General features: G+C 32.7%; 1 protein-coding gene across 6 annotated transcripts in view; it reads left to right on the top strand.

Annotated features, from left to right (window-relative positions):
• Positions 1-18,534, top strand: part of LOC142336393 (agrin-like) — a 156,785-nt gene that overhangs the window by 62,874 nt on the left and 75,377 nt on the right. For 5 of the 6 annotated variants that reach the window (XR_012758902.1, XR_012758901.1, XM_075385192.1 and 2 more), the window contains 3 exons: positions 1,735-1,896; positions 4,831-4,896; positions 16,306-16,641. Coding sequence is in view for 4 of the 6 variants with exons in the window: in XM_075385192.1 (XP_075241307.1) it covers positions 1,735-1,896; positions 4,831-4,896; positions 16,306-16,641 (564 nt within the window). In the remaining 2 variants the exon portion in view is untranslated. The remainder of the gene's footprint in view (positions 1-1,734; positions 1,897-4,830; positions 4,897-16,305; positions 16,642-18,534) is intronic. The other variant, XM_075385193.1, reaches the window with a different exon arrangement.

Raw genomic sequence — 18,534 nt, 5'->3', positions numbered from 1 at the left:
TTTATTTGACCTTTCAAAAAATACAATCATTTCTTGTCAGACTTTTTTTTTCAATTCAAGTACCTTTCCATTCTTTTTGGAAACACAGATGTCTGAATTCTGTTTACAAATTCACTTATGTTTTGGCATTTCTATGCGACTGAACCTAGTTATCGTTCAACTAAATATATTGTTTGCTGGTTTAATTTCGCAGTTATTTTCACATATAATTTGAAATGATTACGTTCCTATTTTTGCTGTTTTTAATTTTTTAGGTTAATTAAGTTTTCCTCTGATTTTTTATATAAACAGTAATTAAATATTTTTTGTATATTACTTGAACAGCCAATTTTCTGACCGTGGTTTGTTTATCGGTGTTTTTCTCTGCCGCGATCAGTCTTCATTGAAGCCTTTGGTTCTGAGGTAACTTTCTAAAGATCTTTATCAGTACTCATACGACTATGTCCTCAATTACAAAGAGTACAAAAGTATTCTAGTTCTCGAGTTAGTGGAATACAACAGTCTGCAAAAAACTGCACAAAAAATTTAAACGCGCGGTTTAAATTTGAGCTTCTTTCTCCAATTTTTTTTTTGAGAAAAAATTTCTCTGACAAAATTGAAAACAAATCTGTATAAGTGAAATCAGTTTTTCATAATCTTTCGTAAGGATTATAAAAAAATTTTCATCAAGCATCGAACTCTAAAAACCGAATTTTGAGGAGCTTTTAGATATTAGAAAAGCTCACTGATTCTTCTCAAATAAAATTGGTAAAAATAAAAAATTTTAGGAACAATCCGATAATTTTTTAAAAAGTGAGTCGCCTGAGAAAAATAAACAGGAAAGGAAAGAGACAGTTCATCGAAATTCGCTGAGTACAATTCTTTAATTTGTTACATAGGCAACTTGTATATAAGGTTCATCAGCAGTTTAAAGTGTTTACTACAACGACTTCTACAAATGGTACTCTACAAAGAGTAAAAAAACGTTTTCAGTTGTTGACTTTTTGGAATACAACATTCTTTGGATAACTATTCAACAGTTTTAATCTGGTGCTGTTTGTTTTAGCTCTCATCTCTAATCTGTACAAATCTTTAGTCAAATCTGTACAAAGCTTTAGAAATTGATTATTTCATTTTTTAAAATCATGGAAAATTTGCATGTGATCAGCTTTTAGGATTTTTGTGGTGCCCCAATCAGCTTCACAAGGTCGGAAAAATTTCACCGTAGTTTGTCATTCTGATATATTACAGTATTATATAACAAGATAAACATAAAAATTGTAAGTTAAAGCCAATTCCTTTTTTTTAATTTTCAGTTAAACGTTTTTGTTTTTGACGACTGATAGTCTTTCAGCATTAAGGCTCTTAAATGTTTTGGTTATTTTTCGAAAGCTTTTCGTTTTTCCACAAGTTTTCTTTAATTGATTGTTAGTTTCCGTTTTCAAAAATTCTCGGGTGTCTTTTATAAAGCCTTTTCCTCAGAAACTAGTGCTAAAGAACGGTAGCTTCAGAAGACACTCTGCTTTCCCTGTTTGGGTAGGTGGTCTCAAATAATTAAAGGACTACTTTCGGTGTCTCATTGATTAGTGTTGGGCTTCATTTCAATTAAACTTCGCCTCGTCTCAACTCTGCCCAGTACACCAATCAATTCGTTCGTGCAATAGTAATTGTGTAACTATTATAATAACTATATAACTAGTAACTATATAATACTTTATGCATTTGCAAGGTACTACAGTTAGTTTGTGTGCTTAGAATGTGTATGTAATGAATTTGGGACGGACGCAGCAGTGTTTGAACGTGAAAAGGGCTGCAACAAAGTCAGTGGACAATGTCCATGCAAGTTCCCCGCCCAAGGACAGAACTGCAGTATTTGCCCACCTGGACAGACCCTGATTTTCATGGGGTGCGCCCAAAGTGAGTTACATGTTCACTAATGTTATTTACTAATGTTACATGTTCACTAATCTAATTTTCTTTAAAGTGGGAACGCCTTAACAGACCTTGTGAAGCTGAATTCTATGTCGTGTTAAGATCTTGGTGAAATGCATATTTTTTGGCGTTTTCTTATCAGGAATCTTAACATGATCTTATCAAGTTACTTCAATTTTAATTCCACTGGGATGCGTTTCTCCACATAATGACGATTTTATTGAACAATTTTTTTATTAAAAAAATCAGGGTCTGTTTTCTCTTCTTTCTCGATACGCCCACGAAAGCAAGTATTTTCATCTCTTACAACTTTGTTTTATAGGACATACAGAGACATGTGATAGTTCCAGGCAAAATTTTGGGTAATAAGTAGACAAAATGTATAGTTTTAATACGAAAAAAAAATAAAATCAAGGCATAATTTGCTCAACGAGGAGAGAAAACACACCCTGAGATCATATTCCTTCTTTTTGATATTGATGAATAACTTTTTATGTCTTGTGTTCGGTTTCAACAAAAAAATTGAAAGGTAAAAAAGCTTGCTCAGATTTTGAGTAAGGAAAATTAGCATTTACTTAATTACGAAGTGATAGCTTTTTAAATTGGGGGAATTGATGAAATAACTACTAATATTAGCGTTCCAAACAGCATTTTATCTTTGGAAAAACGCTTGAAACTGAATTAAAGAATTTATGATAAACTGAAAATTTTAGATTTTGCAAAATGCTACGAGGATTAATTCTTAAATTATTAATTCTGCGGAAAATTGATGCTGTTTTTGGATATCTTGAAATTATCATTAAAAAATGGAATCTTTTAAATCATTTTAAGGTTTTCTGTAATGTTATTAATTGCTCTCAAACGAAGTTTGTAGCAATTATATTAGTCCTGTCGGTCTTTTTTTATGCGATTTTTCGCTTGACCAATTTTTCGTCTGACGCTTTTGACTTTTCGTCCTCAAAAACGGGATAAACAGGTAACGCCCAGCGGGCATTATGTGCGCTTAGAGCCTTTCAGGTCTGTTTCAGCTCAAACTGTCTTGGAGACTTATACTTATACTTATGGTGTGAGGGGCGGTTCTTAGAGGTTGACACCCCCCCCCCTTTGTTGACCCCCCACCCCCACTATTGGCTCCACCCCCCACCGCGCTTTTGCCCCCCACCCAGTGCTGCCCCCATCAGCCCCCGGTTCACCCCCCCCCCCCCCCCGTGGCTAGCTACTGACCAAGCCAACCGCTCGCCGGTCGTTTGAGAGCAATTCGCCCGACGTTAGTCGGTTATGTTTAACATTTATCCAGGTTTTACGATAGTGCTCTGTTATCAAGCAAACCTACTGTTCTTTAATTTAATTATTTTAAAACTATCCGCCACTTCTAAAAAAAAATTGTTTAATAATAGTCTAATTATCATGAACTTGAAAACATCCATTAAAAGCATAATTGGAAATTGTTAAAATATAGTTTTCAATAAAAATGCCAAAAGCTAAAGTATTGAACACAATTTCCAGAAAGTCAGAAATAGAAACAATGTTCTCGTTGAAAGTTCTTACTTTTGAAAAATCTTTTCTTCAGGGCACAAAAATTTCAAAAGCAAAAATTTCAAATGTTCGCTTAAAACAATAGAAAAAATCGTCACGTCATTAAATATTTTGCTATTTGAGTTCAATTATGTCTCCCATAAATATCTATTCTGACCAGCTGCATCCTTTTGAAGTTCATTGAACATGGTAGGAGTTTATAAATAATGAAACCATTGTGGCTGTGTGGCTGGATTGGAGTAAATTTTGCAAATTCTATGATTTCTACTTGTTTCTTTGCTGTATTGAAAACGCAACTATACTTTTGATTCTTCAGTTTTTTGGTGCCGAGCACAGAACCTAGAACACTGAATTTTTTTTCCAGAGCTTGCCATAATCTTGCAAAAGATTTTTCCTTGCTTAATAATCAAAAATTGTTTAAAAAAGTTAAACTTCATTAACATGCAATTTGAACGAAAATCTTTCTCTTTTGTAACGATTCTGAAAATTTTTATAAACATTCTGTAATCATAAACTTTTGTAAAAAATCTGAAAGTTTTTTAATCTTACAAGAATGACCTTTTTTAGATTTTTGGTTACCGCATTTTTTTCTAGCTTACGGAAAAGCTTGAAAATTTCTTAATAATTTTTTTTAAGATATTGCAATAGCAAGCAAAAACTTTTGAAACTATCACGCTATAATTAAAAGTTAATAAACACTCTTGGCTCTGATTTTTCATTCCTATCTGATTCAAACTTTAATTTTTCTTTTTCCCAGCTTCAAATTCAAATAAAAAACTCTGATTTTTGTGTCTTTACCTGGCCCTAGTCTTAGGCCCTAGTCTTAGTCCTAGTCTTGTTTCGATGAAAAAATTATTGCCTCACTTTTGAAGAGTACAAAGTTTAATTTGGTTTTTTGTTTGGGAACTCAAAAAATATTATTCAGGGACATACATAATTTAATTTTGATACAAACAATTCTGCTACTTGTTCTGCTGCGTGAATCGTGAAACTACAAGGAATACTATATGTTAAGGCAATATACACTTATGACGTATGAAATTTGAAAAACTTTAGGTAGCAAAACTTAAATGGCGCTGAAAAAAGTCCAAGTCACTAAAGTGAAACGGTTTATCAACACTTTATTAAGATGTTGTCATTTTGAGAAGGAATATGATCAGATCAGAAGATAAAAACTAGGATGTTTCACCTCTCACCTAGAATTTTAGGCATTTTCACCAACTTTTTCATCCTTCCTTCATGTATTGAGCTTCTTGTTTAAACTTCACACTGTTCTATACATAGTTCTATTTTAACTATACTGAGCTTGGGTTTTTGCATCGAGACAACTTTTACATGTTGCGATTGTTTTCCCTCTCTGCTGCCCGCCGTACAACTCTGTAGAGATTAAATTCAACAACCGATATGAGATTGTTCACGCCTCGACTTTAACACCCTCGACTGTAGCTGGTATTTAATTAAGTGTCGTCTACATTACACGTCAATCCATACGTCAATCATTATCTCATTCTGTGTGATCACTTTCCGTTCATTCAGCCAAGCCGCTTATTTTGTCGAAATATTGTGTTGAACAACTTATTCAGTTCATTACATGTTCATAAGTAATTGAGAAACCATTTCATGTAGCCAATTTTGTGTTCACTTTTTAAAACTTTTTTACTCTCAGAACAACAAACATGCAAAAAATTTTTTAGTTTTGAGCAATTGAAAAAGTGATTTAATCAATAAAAAGTTTAAAAAAACGTAACAATTTCAATTTTTAATGGAAAAATAAAAAGTCTCAGAAAATCAATGATATTGAAATCTTAGCAGCCATGCTCTGCATAAAAACCACTGAATGAAAGAAAGTCTGCAGTTTTTAGGATCAACCGGTTTATAAATGAGCTACAAGACATCATCCGTTTGTTTTGAAGTTAATGTACAAAAAGCAATACCAGTCAACTGCAAAAATAATAAACTAATTTGAGGAAATAAGAAAATTTGAATGCTCGAGGAACAAAGGCTGTTGAAATTGTAAACTATATAGAATACAAAAAGTTATTGAAATAAATCCAATACAAATACAAAACCAGAAATTTGAAAACATCATAAAAGTTATAGTACTAAGGTTTTCGAAACAATCAGAAAAAAAATATCAAAAATTAGAAGTAAATTTACTGCTGTCCAAGCGAAATTAGTTGCTACTTTGACCGTGCGAAATTTGTTTAGCAGGATCCAAGTTTTTCGCTTAAATCAGCTATACTATTTGTTTTTGAAATAATTACAATATGCAAAACCAAAGCTGGAAGACAGTTGATTGATTCAAACAAATTTGAGAAAAAGAAAAGGGCATAAGTGATACAAACTTCAGAAGTTATTTTAGAAAACATTAAAAAACGATGCAATATGTTTTTATTGCCAATGTTGGCTTAGGTATTTTATCATTTCGGTTTTCAAGGATTATTTTGTTGCTCACTGTCTGAGCGCATTCAATTTCTTCCATGAAAACTTTTTGAATGACTTTTTGAAAAAAAACTAATCTTTTAAAAATAACATGTTGAAAAGCGTTGCACGGACAGAAAGCCAACAATTTAATCAATTTAACAAAAAATGATCAGCAGAACTGAGGACATTCAAATGTAATCGCTCAGCCAAGAACTTTTAATAAATCAATGACAAAAACAACCAGTTTGTTTTTGCCTAAAAGCCGGAAAATAAAATTAAAACAAAATTGACGAATTAAACTGTCAGCAAGCCGAAAGATAATAGATTTTGTCTCTAATCGTCAACTGTCGTAAAGTGAATAATTATTAAAAAAATATATCGATCACCAAATTTTGCCGATTTTTCAATCTTTTTTCCTATTTTGAAATCAAATTCCTGAAAGACATATCTATTGAAAAAAAACTAGTCAAAACTATTCAAAGAGTTGATGTAAGGTCATTTGAGTTTTCTGACGCAATTGATTTTATTTGCATTGTTAGGTTCTTTTCCGCTAGCAGCGCACACCCCCCCCCCCCCCCCAATAAATTAGGCACCCCTCATTTGCATGCATTTGAACGTACTAGGTACTAATCATGATGATAAGTAACCTGTTCCAGAAGTGAGCAAAACATTAATATTTGGAGGGGTGCCTAAGTCTCGGCTATATAGGACGGGGCGCTAGCGGAAAAGATCCCATTGTTACTATAATAGTTTTGAAATTCTTCAACTCTATTTGAAAGTTTGAATAGTTTGTGGAAAAAAAGAACTAGTTTAGGGTGTTTTACTGTCTCAAATGCGCGCATTCTAAGGCTGCTCATTCCCGAAAACCAGGCGTGGCTTTTAATAATTAAATGTTTTGACACTTTATTATGATTTGTTGCAGAACATTTGTAATAATACAGATAAAAATTTGGGTTATGGTTCAATAATGTGTTGCTGCGCCCTCTTTTAGAAAGATAGTTAAACTGTATAATTTAAATTCAAATCATTACGAACAAGTATTTGAGTTTTAACACAAGAGCTTTATCACATGAGTTTTATCAGTTTCTGTCACGATCAAATCTATAGATTTTCATACTTTAATCATAACTTTAATCAGATCAAAGAGCATTTTGCTGTTTTGATCTGTTTTTTGTTCAATGTCAACAGATCAAGCACCGATTACCCAATGTTATGTGATCCGTTGAAAAGCTATCCTACTTTTTCTTGAACCTCGAAGTGCTTTGAATTTATAGACATTTGAAAAAATTGTAAATTTCATTGCTATTGGAGTTTCCACAAAAATAACATGCATTACGATTTTTCATCTTATAACCGTGTTTTCCATTTTCGAGAACAGATTGAAGACATCAAAATTTTTTACATTTCGTTAGTTTCTGCATAATGAGATTTTTTTGTTAGCAGACGGTTCCAGGATACTTTTGGTTTGAGCCAATCACATCTATTTTTGTCAATGCTACAATTGCGATTTGCGTCTTCGATTTCAAAGATTTGATTTGAGAAAAATCAAATCTTTGCAAAAACCCAGGCGATTTCTCATTTTGGTTCACCAATGCAAAGTGACTTAAGTTGAATCATCAAATCTCCCTTCTCTCAAACAATTCATCTCTGACATTTGTAGTATTCCTACTATCCTGACCTGTATTGCCTGACTGTAATCTATGAACAAGGTTTATTTGAAAAGTGAACGCAAAATCAGCTCAAGATTTTTGTTTTTATCAGGAGTACTCATAATCATTTTTTAATTTTTCATTACACCACCAAAAAATTGCAATCTGCTTATTTTCTATAGGACTTATAAAGCATAGTACAATAACTGGGCATTAGTTTCACGCAGATTGACGGAACAAGAGTTTGCAAAAAATGAATATTGGTAGTATTTTTCAAAAATAATAAAAAAAAATTTACAATTGTTTGATAGTTATTGAAAAACATTCATTCATTATGATAAACAGGAAAGGCGAATTGCCTTATGTATTATATTATCCAGATATGGTAAACTATTCTAACAATAATCAGAAAGGAATTTTTGTAAATAAAGGCTTCACATTTTAAGTTTAGTTCACTAATTCATTATCATTCATTCATTCATGCGAAATGAAAATCGGTTTTGTAAAGAAATAAAGCTTGATAATTTTTGGTGGTGTAACGATATTTCATGAAGTAAGAGTATGCGCGAATTCGTTTGTATGTGTGTTTTCGCAGGTGTTGATTCGCCTTACGTCGTTCTATAGGACTTATAAAGCATAGTACAATAACTGGGCATTAGTTTCACGCAGATTGACGGAACAAGAGTTTGCAAAAATTGAATATTGGTAGTATTTTTCAAAAATAATAAAAAAAAATTTACAATTGTTTGATAGTTATTGAAAAACATTCATTCATTATGATAAACAGGAAAGGCGAATTGCCTTATGTATTATATTATCCAGATATGGTAAACTATTCTAACAATAATCAGAAAGGAATTTTTGTAAATAAAGGCTTCACATTTTAAGTTTAGTTCACTAATTCATTATCATTCATTCATTCATGCGAAATGAAAATCGGTTTTGTAAAGAAATAAAGCTTGATAATTTTTGGTGGTGTAACGATATTTCATGAAGTAAGAGTATGCGCGAATTCGTTTGTATGTGTGTTTTCGCAGGTGTTGATTCGCCTTACGTCGTGAAAACGTCGTCGGGTGACGAGTGATTGCGTCACAGATTACGTAATAAAAAACGTCTGTGATTACGTAATTAAACATCAGCCGCAGCCAACCAGCTACAATTACACAAATCACTCTCTATGCATATCAATATCATCTGTGCAAGCAATCAATAATAATCCATTACAAATTGTCAACATGATTATAATCTCTCTCATTACTAGTTTATCAATCAGTCAATCAAAACTGGCCAAACAAACAAAAATAAACAAAGGTAAACAACTTGATGGAATGGGATATATTATAAACAAGAATTGGCTATCGATTGTTGTCATCTAAGCATTTAGCTATTCTCTGTCTCTGTATGAAGCATATACAAGTTCAGAACCTAATAAATAGGCGAAGATCTTGTATTTTGCATATATATGAATGTGTATAACTGCTTCTTCTATCTTTTTAGATGTTTTCTTTTAAAATGACTGAAGTTATAGGCTGTGTACACTATAGTGTTCTAATCAGATGGATATTGCGTGTGAAAACAATAGAAAAAGTTAACAATTTTCCTTAAAATGGCATTTCGTAGTTCGGTAAATTTCAGCACTGGATCAGGGGTTCATAAGTGTGTTTTATCCGGAATCACAGAATTGATATCATGCACAGCATCAAATTCAGTAGCGCTCCGACTGTTTTAGTGCTGAAGTACCCCGATACCCCGCTTTGAAATCGATTACATGACAATATAATCGGTTACATGACAACCCCAGTCGAGACCAGATGGTTATCTTGCAAGATTCTGCCAGAATCTTGCAAAAACTGTCTATCCTGCAAGAACTGCCAGAAAAATGGTTATCTTGCAAGATCTGCCAGAAAAATGGTTATCTTGCAAGATTCTTGCAAGTTCGTTCCGGTCGAGCTGTCCTCTTATTGGCTCCCATTCAATTAACACATTTCATTTTGACCAGAAATTTTCTTAAGAATCAGTTGCGTGTTTTTTAAGAAAAATAATGATTTAAATTGATTTTGAATCTGGAAATATGAATTATCTGAAGAAAACAAATTAAAATCTGCCTTTGAGAACTGTTAACACAAAATAATCTACTATTAAAAACTTTGTTTTCAACTTTATCAAAATTTACGAAACTACACGTCTAGATTACTTTTTTTGATGGAAAAATTATGTGATATTAGTCTTTGCATCTTAAACTGCTTCCTTTCATTTAATTCAGCTCCTTACGCTTAACTTTTTTTGCCATTGCCCAAAAAATGTGATTATCTTCATTTTGCCATTTTTTGAGCTTCGAAGGACTTTAGATTTGCTGTCAGGATTACTCGCATTAGTCAATTCATCTCGTAGGATCTTGTGCAAAAAAGTGGATATATTAGAAGATTCTGACAGCGAAATGATTATTTTGAGAGATTCTGGCAGAAAAATTGCTATCTTGCAAGATTCTGGCAGAAAAATGGTTATCTTGCAAGAGTCTGGCAGAAAAATTGCTATCTTGCAAGATTCTGGCAGAAAAATGGTTATCTTGCAAGATTCTGGCAGAAAAATGGTTATCTTGCAAGATTCTGGCAGAAAAATGGTTATCTTGCAAGATTCTGGCAGAAAAATGGTTATCTTGCAAGAGTCTGGCAGAAAAATTGCTATCTTGCAAGATTCTGGCAGAAAAATGGTTATCTTGCAAGATTCTGGCAGAAAAATGGTTATCTTGCAAGATTCTGGCAGAAAAATGGTTATCTTGCAAGATTCTGGCAGAAAAATGGTTATCTTGCAAGATTCTGGCAGAAAAATGGTTATCTTGCAAGATTCTGGCAGAAAAATGGTTATCTTGCAAGAGTCTGGCAGAAAAATTGCTATCTTGCAAGATTCTGGCAGAAAAATGGTTATCTTGCAAGATTCTGGCAGAAAAATGGTTATCTTGCAAGATTCTGGCAGAAATCTTGCAAGATTATGCATAATCTTGCAAGATTCTGGCAGAATCTGCCAGAATCTTGCAAGATAACCATTCGAAATCGACTGGGGAATTTACCCAATTCCATTTTACCCTACGCCATTTTACCCAATACCAACTTACCCAATGCTCTTTGATCTTTTCGTTAAATTATCCGATTACAAATTAGCATTCGCTATTAGAAGTGTGACATAAAATATTTGTGGACAATATAATCCCATATTCGGTTGTGATAGTTTCATATCAAGTCCCACGGGCCATTTATTTTATAGTCGGCTAAATAGTCGTTCTGGTTGATTTAGCAATGGGGTAAATTGGGTAAGTTGGCGTAAAATGGCATTGGGTAAAATGGCAGGTTGGGTAAAATGGCAGGTTGGGTAAAATGGCAGGTTGGGTAAAATGGCATCGGGTATAATAGCATTGGGTAAAATGGAATTGGGTAAATTGTCCTGACACCATATAATCGATGCCAAAATACCCAATGTCGTGATACCTAATTTAATCCCTTTGATCTTTTCGTTCAATTGTCGTTCAAGCACTAACTAATTGCCACAAGGTGAACAATAGTTTAATCATTCGCAATATCCATCCGATTATTTTGATATTCTTATCTTTTTGCTTCTTTATTTGCATAAAATAGAAGTAAAGCCCTTTTCTCTCTATCTATCTCTATAGATTCTAACCCGACTGATGTTTTATAGCAGATGTCATTAGTTATTTTTAAACTTTAACGGCAATTTTACCCAGTCATATTACTTTCATTTCAGTTGTCAATGCCCGGGTGAGATTTCAACGCTATAAAATGAAAGAATAGCGGTGAATACGGTGAATGGTTCAAAGAATTGTCGTTTAGAGCGCCGAATGCGGCGAAAGCGGTGAAAATGAAAATGTCACCGCTGAAAACCACAAATGTTTCGACAACTCACCGCTAAGATTACCGCAATATCTTTTAGCGGAAAATTTTGGAATATTTTGTTTTTTTTTGCTGTTAAAATTCAATTTTCACCGCTTTCTATTAGTAGAGGTTGATACAAAAATCAGCGCATAAATTTAACCAAAAATGGACTGCATTAGATTGAAATGCATATAGTAAATGAATGGTTTCGTTGTGTACGAAAAGGTAGTGACTGCTAAGCTGAAGGTTAGAGATTCGAAACAACGTGACGCATTTGATTTCAGTAATAAATGCGGTAAATGAAGGCAGATATAAAATTTCTCGGACTAATTCATCAAAATCTTTACAAAAATTACTGCGTTCAAGAAGAAAAGATGCTGCCGTTTTGCGGCGGGAAATATTTATTTTCACAACTATTCATCGCAGATCTTGCATTATTGTTCGGTAAAACCTCGGCCACTTAATGAGTGGCGCCGTGCTTTCGAATCTTCTCTATCATTTATCAGAAATACGAATATCAAAATCAGAAAGCCTATTGTATATCTTAATTCAAAATTCCAAGACTCAATTGTGTGAGTCTATTTTATATAAAAGTGAACAACGTGCAATTGTGTGAGTTATAGATGATATAAGTAAATAATGTTAAAAAGTAAGAAAAACGTTTAAAACGAATGTCAAGACCGAAAGCAGAATTTTTCTACATCGAATCTAAAAAGATGCACAGTTAGCTAGACCTGGTCGGCTAGATCAACTGTTGTCCAATATGTTGTTTTTTAAGAAAAACAAGGAGGCTGGGTAATGTGCGTTCGCACATAGTGTTTGAACCCCGATTATCCACAAGTTTGGTTTAATTGTCTAGCAAAAGAAGAGATAGAAAGCTTTTAAAAAATCTCTCATATTGATTAAAAATATTTGGCGAACGAATTTTTCTTCAAAAAAGCTTTTAAATCAAATGACCTCAAACAGTAGACAAATACCACATGAGTGGACCGATGAGGCCTCCCATTATTAGGACAACGAGACAATACAAACAAAAAAATCAAAGTCAAAATAGGGTCAAATGAAACCTAAACTAATCAAGTTAGTTTGCATTACACTGAAAAAAAACATGGGATTTTTCCTTGATGAGGCTCGTTAACCAGTAGTTAAACGATCAAAAACGGCACAGTTAGATAATAAGTTTATATTTTCATGAAAACAAATAATTTCAAATAATGAACACCATCACATTTTAATCGAAATATTTAAATCGATTTAAAATCAATAACACATCAATTTAAAGACGATGAGATCAACCATCATCCAGAAAATACCGTACGTTCACAACAACCAACGATATATTCAGAGGAAAAGCAAAAATTCCATTGATTATTTAAAGGAACTGTGTTGAACCCGTTAAAACAATAACCTATTCGGTTGAAAAAATCTTATCAACTGTGCCTTTTGTGAAAACTAATAATGAGATGTGTAATCACTGAATATTGACACTAGGCAACAAGTAGACAAAAGAAAAAAAAAGGAAAAGTTAAAAATAAACTTGTGTTTTTCGGGAACAATTAATTTCAGAGACAAAAAAAATAAAGCTTGTAATTTTTAATAATTTCTTTTAACTCTCCAAAGAAACCATTGAGTTCTATCGTTATGCACAATATGTCATAGATCTACAACAGAACGATAAAGAGACAAGATCCAAAATTAATAATTTTCAAGAAAAACTGGTATCGAAGCCGCTTAAACAAAAAACAATCTGCAAAAATCTATGATATGTTTTATTTTTAACCAGAAAACGTTTTCAAACAATAATAAAGTCCTATGAGGCTTTTAATTCGTGATGATAGGTAACAAGCGCAGAAAAAAGATAAGAAAAATGCAAATTTAAAGAATACGTCTGTAAAAGTTTATGAAAAATTTATTATTTCCAAGTCATAAAACACATTTGCTATCGACTGAAATCAGTAAATAGATTTCTTTTTTCATCCATAGGAAGCCACTTAGACCTGCAGTTAACCAGAATTTATCATACGGTTACAAAAAGAACAAAAATACAAGCAAAGTTCAAAAATTAGATATTTTTTGCGAAAAACTGGCAACAACAAGCAATGCACATAAAACAGCCGAATTGTTCCATTGTTTTTTTCTTCAACGCCAATAATATGATATGCGATCCGTTTTTAATCAAGTAATGTAACAACTAACAAGTAGGCAAAACAGAACTGCAAGGTGCATATTTAAAAAAAAACGTCTATACTTTCTTTTACAAAGTTGGTTTCAAAGTCAAAAAAAACTTTAACTATTACCTCAAGTCAAAAAATGAGTTTCTGTTTTTATCAAAAGGAGGCCGCTAAGACGTTTAATTATCTACAATTTGTCAATCAACTACAAAAAAGACGACAAATGAAAAAAAATTCTTTAAAACCTGCTAGAAGACGTTATCGAAGCAGTGGAAACCATAAAAACTCAATAAAAAACTAATTTGTTCAACTGCACGTGCTTTTCAATTAACAAAAAGGTTACATATTTGACTCCTCAATAATCGGACAAGACGACAAAAAACTTCCATTATGAAAAATATCCAACAATTAAAAATTGTTTGTTGAAACCCGTTGTATCAAAGCCAAAAACCATTACTTAGAACGTAAAATCGCAATAAATAATAATTGTTATATTAGAAATACGATGCTGCCTTTCGTTGCTGACCTCAAGCTACAACTCTACAAAAAAGACAGAAAATGTCGAAACGCTCAAAATTCCATTATTTATTTTGAGAATATGTATTTAAAGTCAAAACGACCTTAAGTTTCCGAAAAGAAAACTATGTACGTTTCCTTGAAACTCTTTAGAAAACCCAATTGAATCTGTTTTTAGTACGTCTTGATTTGATTTTTTTCTGTAATTCACTTAAAAGAGCAAAAATTCAAAAATTTTCTATGAAAAACATGTACTGATTACAATCCGGTTTTTTTAGACAACGATTAAACCAAAACTAGCCCTGCTATTGCCTTTCGTCTCCGAGGAACTTTTGATTTTTACTAATTTTTTGGAAATGATTGTTTTTCCAAAAGTGTCTTTATATCAAAAACAAATGATGCATTTTGCATAACTTTCTAGTAAAATTAGAAACAATTTATCGTTCAAGAACTCTCTCAAAGGATCCAGAAGTAAGACTAGACTTCAGTGGAGTAAATGAGTTTTTTAAAAGTTTTTAAGTATATCAATCTGGCAAAAAACCAGGTGGACTAAAGAACCTTATTTTGGTTGTTTTTATAAGAAAAGGTTGAATTTTGAAATTTTTAGTCAAAATTTTGACATTTTCATTTTTGAATTGAGACATTTTAGCCAAAAAAGTTCAACGGCTTTTTTACAGGTAAACTGATCAAAACTATCCTTACCATTTCTTACTTTTTTAGCAAAAGTGCCAAAACATTTGCGTGAAAAACTGGAAAACGTGAACAATAACAACGAAATCAGTCAAACGTTCTCGAAATTTTACAGTTCGGTAACTCGATGGAAAAAACAAAATTAAAAACATGCTTTTAGTTACATATTCTACGCTGGACGGCTTTTCTAATGATACCACTGAGAACCCTATACGATGAATATATCGATGAGCCAATTTTGACTTAACAAAAAAAAACATTTAAGCATATAGTTCCACCCCCACTAAATTGGGTAGGAAAGATTTGTGGCCGCTGAACGCTGTCAAACATGTGCTTCAAGAAAGAAATAGCGTTTGCGAAATAAAAGAAAGCAAACTTTTATATTTCTAAAACGATGTGATGTTTTGTATGCACTAATCATTTTCTTTCAACAAACCTTTAAAAATACAGAAGGTCAAAAATTCTGCTTTTAATTTAACTGGAACTGCAAAAGCGTTGAATTTTGTCATGTCGGTAACAAATTAGGACAGAATGTTAAATATTTGTTCTGGCTTCTGACAATGGCCGTCTGGTCCTGAATTGGGGGAGTGCGTTGTCGTCTTTGGTTTCTCAGTTCCTTGGATTTTTTTGGGTCAAAAAAGGGATAGTTGCTTCAATGTCTTTATTTAATTATTTCTTTTGTTTGGCCACGTGCACCTTTGTTTAGCTTGTTTTTGGTGATTGTGATTCAAAGTTGTCTAAAAAATCAAGTTTACAGCAATTAGGCGGGTAAAATATACTTGAGAGTTATCACATCAATAACAGATTCTACAGTTTTTCTACGAAAAATGGGATTTTATGGATTTGTCTAATTTAGAAAACGCAAAAACCAGTCATCACAGAACAAGAAATTTGATGTACAGCGTTCAAAAAAGTCTGTAGATTTTCAGGTTAATTTTGCTAAGCAATCAGAGAATCGATTAAAATTCAATGCATTATTTCATGCAATAATACACTTGCATAATTTGCGCAGAATAATCTTTTACAGCTAAAAAACAAAATTTTTGTCACTTAGATTAAGCGAATGCATTCGCATATTAAGTTTAGGAAAGGGGAACTTAAAATCAATAGAATTTCAAAAGAAAAGGCGTATAAACAGAAAAATGGATGCATAAGTATAGTTTCTGACCAATACACATAAATCGAAATTTGTTTTTGCTGGACTAGTGAATTAAACAACTAAATAGTAGATCAATTCGAAGGCCCGTGTGTTGATAAAATAAAAAGTTTCCTGTAGCCCAAAAAATTAAGATCTTTTATTGCCAAATAATTTTGATGATTTCAAGGAAGACACAATTTCATTCAAAACAAAGATTTCTTTTCAAATTTTCTGTTATGATTTTTTGATGGTCAGCCTGTTAAAGCGCTTTGATGTATAACTTTGCATGCTTTTTAAGTTTAAAAAGTTGTTAATTAGTAAGTGTCCCAATTAAGCTAAGCGGTGAATCAAAACATCATTGAAAATTCATGCGTTTGTTTTCGCAGTCGATCAAAACTTGACAATGACAGCTTCGTCATGTGACGCATGCTTGTTCGGCTCAATTTGCTCTGAATACCTTCCTACGACAACAGCAAACACCGCAAACACGAGCAGCATTAACACTCTTACGCAATCATTACGTAACATTAGCCCGATCTCATCTTCCGACTCCTCTACAGTGACGTGCATGTGTCCCGAGGAGGACTCGTGTCGTGTGTCGGCTTCGAAGGCAGTGGTGTGTGGGAGTGACGGAGTGACGTATGCTAGTGAATGTTTGCTGCAAGTGACTGCATGTCGAAGGCAGACTCCGATCAAGGTCATCAGCAAACGACCTTGTGAAGGTAAGTGCTGCCTTTTTATTGTACCGGTCTACCGGTCATTGCACATTGCAATATCACTCGTAAAACTCAGGCTTAGTTTTTCAAACCAGATTTTTTGTTCAAATCAGAACCCGATGTGGAGCTTGATTGAAAACTAGTACAAAAAAGTCTAAGATTGCAAAATAGTCTAAGATTCAGTATTCGTTTTGAAAAGTCAGCAGATAAGTTTTCCCCACTATTTTTAATCCAGATCCGTCTCATCTGAGTAATTTTTTTTATTTAGATCAAATTCAGATTGTTTTATATTTATTCACGCACTTGATGGCTAGACGCGCGTGACCAGGGTGTCCATATTTATGTTAATATGAAACAATTGGAAACAAATTAAACAAGGAGGCTCCCCGTAATGTGCGCTCGCACATAATGTTCCGACCCCGCTCAACCAAGTTTTTGACATAATTGTCCACCATATGATGAAGAGATAGAAAACTTTTTGAAAATCACTTAATGATCGAAAATAATTGGTGTACACATTTTTAAAAAAATGCTTTAAGCTCTAACCATTAAACAAAAGAAACAATAGCACAATAGAGTGCCGATGATACTTGCAATTAAGGAGAGTAAGAGTCAAGACAAAGAACAACATCAAAAAAGAAAACAAGCAATACTTACGATCAAAACTTAATGTTTATCTATTTTTCTTAAAAAACTAAATGAAAAAAATCAAAATAGCAACAGATAAAAAACAAATATATCAAAATGATTTTTAATTCACCTGAAAAGATGTGGAACTTATCTTTATTTTGAATAACTAACAAAAAGACAGAAAACAAAAGGGGCAAAATAAGACAATACCTTTACACTTTTTGAAAACACTTAAATTCAAAGTCATGAAAGCAATTAGCTACCATTTGAAATCAATCATTGGCTTCATTTATACATCCATACAAAAGTTAATGAGACTTGCCATTATTTAGAATGTCATGCTACTACAAAATTAGGAAATACAGGCAAAAATCAGAAAGTCACTTCAATTTCGCGAGGAATTGGTGTCGATATGTGTGAGATAAAAATCTTTCAAATAAAAACATTGAATAAAATTAATTGCGCCTTTTTTCAGCACCGTTAATAAGATATGCGACTTGTCGTTAATGTGCTTCTATTGTGTAGATCGGATAACACAGTAAAACAGAACACCAAAAATTGGAAAATAGCAAAGCCTAAAAAAATTATGAAAACTCGTGGTATCAACGCTAAAAAGAATTATTAAAAACGACAGCAAAGAAGACTACACTATATCTAACTTGAAAAAAGGGAGCTTTATTTTGGCTGAGACTACGTTGACCATTTGTAGAAATAAGACTGAAATTGGTAAATCTCTTATTACCTATATTTTAAAACAAATTGTAAAAGCGTTAGGCATAATAACATTGAACTCTCCACTCAAAAATGGCTAATAGTTTAAATTGTTTCTTCTTAGGAAGCCAAATTTGCATTAGTGTGACTAAGTTAAAAGATACACATTATCACTGAATAAATACAGAACTCAAAAATTCTGTAACATTTTTTTGCAAATGGTGTTGGAGCCAAAAAACTATAGCCAAAAAACCACTGAAATTATTAATTTTGTTAATTGGCCTCTGTTTGCTTGTATTTTTGATCTGTCAGTGGTTGGGGTTTGATTTGAAACCATTTTGGTCTAAATAATATAAAAATTACAAACCAGATCCCATTAAAATCCAATTAGCTTTTGAGCTATAGATTTCTACATCTAGACCAAAAGTGGTCCTGCTCTTGCTGCTTCTCCATTACAACAAAAAGTCTTAAATGTTAGTCAAATAGCTCCTCCGACCGAAAAGTTATTATATTAAATATAAATCAGGAATTTCGGATACTTATTCCGTTGTAATATCA

The sequence above is a fragment of the Convolutriloba macropyga genome, chromosome 3, assembly GCF_964194025.1.
Source record: "Convolutriloba macropyga chromosome 3, txConMacr16.3, whole genome shotgun sequence".
In the NCBI taxonomy this organism is placed as follows: Eukaryota; Metazoa; Xenacoelomorpha; order Acoela; family Convolutidae; genus Convolutriloba; species Convolutriloba macropyga.
This window is presented reverse-complemented; position numbering and strand designations above follow the sequence as displayed.